Source organism: Galeopterus variegatus, unplaced genomic scaffold (assembly GCF_000696425.1).
Source record: "Galeopterus variegatus unplaced genomic scaffold, G_variegatus-3.0.2 Scaffold3486, whole genome shotgun sequence".
NCBI lineage: Eukaryota > Metazoa > Chordata > Mammalia > Dermoptera > Cynocephalidae > Galeopterus > Galeopterus variegatus.
The window spans coordinates 225733-231065 of NW_007729597.1; the positions used below are offsets into that span (position 1 = coordinate 225733).

Consider the following 5333-nt stretch of genomic DNA (forward strand, 5'->3'; position numbering starts at 1 on the left):
ATGAAAAAACCACTAAAATACCCACAAAGAAAGAACATCCTCCCTGATTTCTTATTCCGTCCAGGGCAAATTACAGCTGGAAATTCTGAGCAACTCTAAAATGAGAAGCAGTGAATATTTGTTTCTCTACTTTTCCACAAAAGTGTTGCTGGCGGAACCAATGTTTTCATCTCAAGAAATCATCTCATCCAGGACCCTGCTTCAAAACCCAGAGTGCAGTGAAGGTCAGGGAGGCAGGAGTGGCCAGCAGTGTAGCTCGAAGAGCCCAGCGTTAGAGCAGGTCCTTTCTGATATTATAGGGCAAATTACAGCTGGAAATTCTGAGCAACTCTAAAATGAGAAGCAGTGAATATTTGTTTCTCTACTTTTCCACAAAAGTGTTGCTGGAGGAACCAATGTTTTCATCTCAAGAAATCATCTCATCCAGGACCCTGCTTCAAAACCCAGAGTGCAGTGAAGGTCAGGGAGACAGGAGTGGCCAGCAGTGTAGCTCGAAGAGCCCAGCGTTAGAGCAGGTCCTTTCTGATATTAATGTTGTATACAATATGGAGTGGAGGCTTATAGTTGTGCTATTTATGATTTTTCTGAGTGAAAAATCTTAATTAACTCTATTGCTGAAGACACGAAGGGGCTTTGCCAAACACAGGCTGGCCCAGCCTTGTTGGTGCCCGCCCTTGACTTAAAATTCAGGCCAGCAGCAGCCCCTCTCCTCATGATGGGCTCTGAGCAGTCTCAGGGAGGAAGCCCAGCATAGCATCTAGAGTGGCACCTGATGGCCATGGTCAACCTAGAGTTTCCCAAATACCTGGAGATTCAAAATTTACACACGCATAGTCAAGGCTCTGAGATTAACCAGTTTGACTCTAACTCCAAATTTCCTTAACTTGTCTATACAAGGTGTCTTTTCTTTACTGTCACCCCAATCAGCAAATTGCTTAACAGTCAAGAGAGGGAGTTGTTTGGGAAATGCTGATCTAAACTCATTATAGACGCTAGAGAGCAACTTCTCTGTTTCTAACACTGCAGTGAATGAATGAAATATGCCTGAAATCGCGCTAAGCGTGCCCCTCAGCTGAAGCTATCAATTTTACTTCCAGGAGGTAAAATCACCCCACTCAAGGCCCCCAGGAGCTCGACATTTGCCAGAAGCGATGAAACACACAAGCTGAGAAAAGAGCTCTGCTTTCGTACCTGTGGCTCCCGATCATGGCCGCTGGGGTCCCTCTCGTAGCTCTCTGCATACAGTCTGATGGTGGCCCGCACGCCGCTAGAGGAGCTGAGCCGGAAGATGAGCCGGGCTGCATCCGAGAAAATGATCCTCAGGCCCTGAGACCAAGAACATCCAGAATGGATCAGCAAACAAATAAATGCACAGGTAATGACAATTAACACCACTATGGAAGTCAGCATGATTCTATGATCTAGACACAATCAGGGTCATGACAATTTATAAGTGACTCCTGATACCCAAGTAGCATAGTGTGATGAACCTAAAAGCTGCTTAAGATTATGCATTTGTCTCTTTATCCTATTTCCGTTGCATTGTGGTTAATGTTGGACGGCTAGGAACAAAACTATGAACAGATGCTCAAGTTCCCTTGGTCTGATTCTGGAATCAGAAGTGGAGGTAACAAGGATAGAATGAGATTCTATAAATGTTCCTGGGGCCAAAATTCATCCCTCATAAATCTACTGGATGCAATGGGGGTAGGCAATTTATCTATTATGGTGAGACAGATTACCCATGTTAAGTAAGGTGACCCTCATAGGATGTGAGACTTTGCTTTAAGTTCATCTTCTGTTTCTGTCCTCATTCCCACATCCTCTGGTAGCAATGGAACCTTCAGTGAAGTGCTCAGGGCTGGGCCTCAGCTGGGTTTTGAGGGTTGCTGTGGACACCTCCTCTTGGCTCACTCCTTCCTACCTACCTGTAAGACCTGGCCACCAGCGTGGGCTAGGCGGGGACAGAGAGCTGTGGCCGCACCTGTTAGTATTGGTTTGGTTTTGGCTCAGAACATCCCCACTCTCTATGTATCTCTTCTTATCAGAGGCACAGATATTTTAAAATTATGACCACAAGATCATACAGTGACATCTGCTAGAGGAAATGTGTTCTCCTAAAACAACTGATAAAGTAATTGTTGTAAATAGTATATTGGCAGGGGCCAGGGGAAGGAAGAGGAAGGAACAAAATAATACGTCTGGTGACTTGTTACTTCTGAAAACATAGATGTCTCCGGCGACTTTGATATCATTTTCTCTAAGTGATTTATCCTTGAAACGTTTATTGCCTCAAATTTTGCTTGTTAAGAATAAGCTGTCATTAAAAATACATGCATATTATATCTGCTGCATAAATCTGACTGCCAGTTCCTTACCCCACCTGCTGATCTCTGCACAGGAGCACTATGGTTCTATCTGAATGGTTTTCTGCTTTTTAAGTTTTGTAGGCATATTTTGTTCCAATCCCCAAACAAAAAGCTTTAGTTTCTTTTGGAGTGGTTCAATGTCTCCTACAATTTGTGTAACAGAAGGAAGCTATCTTGCTTACTGGAAATCAATCACTCTACACTACTGACTTTGCAAACAGGATGATATTATCCAGGATTCTTTTATTGGGCAAACACTTTAGAGTGGGCTTTATGGATTAGGTACTGGGCTAAGTCCTGGGTATGTAAAGATAGAGACAGTATTTGCCCTCCATAAGCCTAGAGTAGTTTATTACAACAAACAAACAGTTTCCTAACCACCTTATGCTACTGGTGAGGTTAATAGTTACAGAATCCCAAGTGGAGAAAATGAACCAATTACCTACTATCCAGAACCAAATTACACTCAAACTGACAATAAAGCCCCAAAGGTTCCACAGTTGTGTTCACAGCCATGTTTTTACAAACTCTTTTGAAGGTGTTATTTATGTGTAAACCTACACTTCCATTGTCACTAAATATGGGACATGTGAGTACGTAACTCACTACTGAGAACTATAGATTATCCAAAAACTGATTAAAGCCATATCAAAGGCTGAGGTCTTAATCCACCTTCTGTTGCAGATTTCAAATCACGTGGGGTCACCTCTTCTGATGATCTCCCAGACTCCACCCTTTACATAGTTCCCATTCCACAATTAGTCTCCCGGATTAGTTCATGGCCAGTGGGAGGTATTTAAGAATTCATGTCATTACAAACGATCAACATGTGTTATCTGCTCGTTTCTAAGCCTCTTTACGATGAATCTTATTTTTTTCTCCTCAAGGTAGCTATAACATCTTTGGCTGTACTACATGTCACACTCATAGAAGATTGTTGGAATCTACATCTGGTAACCTGGAATACATTTTGCTCTTGAAAGATGATAAAGATATGTATAACACACATCAGCCTACTGGAAATAGTCCAACATCTTCCCTCTTTGCTCGGAAACCAACCATAAGATCTTGACTAAGAATCTGCGTTGCTTTGTGAGTCCATTCCAGGTGAGGAGCAGCCCAATTCTCCCTCTCCACGTGGAATGAAAGGTTTTTTAGACCCAGCCCAGCCTAGTTCTGTTCTGCAACAATCCCAGTTTTCAGGCTTGAGTGCCCCTTTGATGTGTGAATAATTGTATTGGATTGCTTTGGTATCTGCATGTTCCTTAAATGAACTTAATGAATTTGCAACCCAAACATGAGCCGTGTACTTCCTATCATGTATCATCATCAACTTCAATTAAACAATAAGGCCAAAGTTACCACTGACCAAGACTTGCCAAGAGTCTAATTGTTCCTGAATTTCAACAAAAGAACACCAGTAATATATTTTGCTTTTATTATTTGGTCTATACCGAGGGTTGGCAATACACAACCTATTGGTGAAATCTGACCTGCAATCTGTTTATAAGTCAAGTTTTATTGGGACACAGCCATGCCCATTCACTTATGTATTGTCCATGGCTGCTGAGATTAGTAGTTGTGACAGAGACCATCTCGCCCACAAGGCCTAAAATATTTACTATCTAGCCCTTTACAGAAAATGTTTGCTGACCCCTGACATAAACCATTACTTTATTACAACATAAAGTACTTACTTTTCAGCCCTACACTAGAAAATAGAAAATATAACCATCTGCCTTATCAAAATCTCAGAGAGAAATTGTGTTTATGAAGACTGTGGTAAGGGTGCCTAGTCCCTTCATTGCCTGGGTATTCCAGCTTCTAGCTATAGATTTATCTCGACTAGATTTGGCCCCAGTCTGCTTACTTCTGACCACCTACTCCTGACAGAAATGGATTAAATTGCATTTTAGTTTTATATTCTTTTATTGCAGGGTGCTACAAGGCACTGTCTGACAAAATCTATTTTTGTAGTCTCCATAGGTATGTTAGAGACTGTATAAAGCTCCACCTGAGACATTTCCTCAACAGCCAAGTGTTAGGAAAGTCCTAACTGTTCCCTGAGGAACTGGTTTTCTTTTTCTTTCTGACAATGAGAACTTTGTAACCAACCATGTTTCCCTTTTCAACGTGGCTGCCAGGATACTTAATGCCAAATTTGAGGTTCAGCCCAAGTGGATCCTTATGACTTGCATAACTATGAATTTTTCTTCTTCTGTTCTTGACTCTCTACTCTTATTTATATATTCCCCTGATTTCTGTTTCTTATTTATATCCTAACAACTTCATTATGTGTGTGTTTGCTGCCACAATCCTCTTGAAGAAACAAAGCCCAGTGAAAACAAAGGAAACAAGTGTCCATCACAGCCTGAACCCTACAATTATGGAACTGTTGAGTTATGTTGTTGGGTCCTTCATTAGCTGACAAGTGCGGAAAGGCAGAGTCTCATATACCTTGTTTACCATCATTTTATCCACACAGCCTAGCACAATGCCTGAAGGAAACAAGTGTCCATCACAGCCTGAACCCTACAATTATGGAACTGTTGAGTTATGTCGTTGGGTCCTTCATTAGCTGACAAGTGCGGGAAGGCAGAGTCTCATATACCTTGTTTACCATCATTTTATCCACACAGCCTAGCACAATGCCTGACCCTCCATAAACACGTGTTGAAAAGTTACTGCATGTTCCACGACTGGAGCGAGCTCCCCTGGAGACCCTACCAAGGCAGTCTCCAGAGGGCTCCTTCTGCATTTAGCGAGGACTCACAGGCCAAATGAAAACACACTAGCATTCTTCATGGTGAACTGGGGCTAATGTATCCACCTTGAAGGGTAATTGTGGAAGGTAAAATAATAGAAATTGTCCAGCACATCATAATTACGGGATTTGCTCCACTACATCCACTCATCCTTCTATCTCAAAATGTCCTAAGACAAGGGTCAGTTTTGGCTAAAAAC

The 5333-nt window shown here is 42.0% G+C and overlaps 1 protein-coding gene across 1 annotated transcript in view; it reads right to left on the minus strand.

The window, feature by feature from the left end:
• PGM5 (phosphoglucomutase 5) overlaps positions 1 to 1326 on the minus strand; it is a gene marked incomplete at its 5' end in the record, with an annotated part of 40104 nt that extends 38778 nt beyond the window's left edge. Inside the window, one exon of the mRNA XM_008585192.1 lies at positions 1192 to 1326. Coding sequence (XP_008583414.1) covers positions 1192 to 1326 — 135 coding nt within the window. The remainder of the gene's footprint in view (positions 1 to 1191) is intronic.
• Positions 1327 to 5333: the final 4007 nt, after the last annotated feature.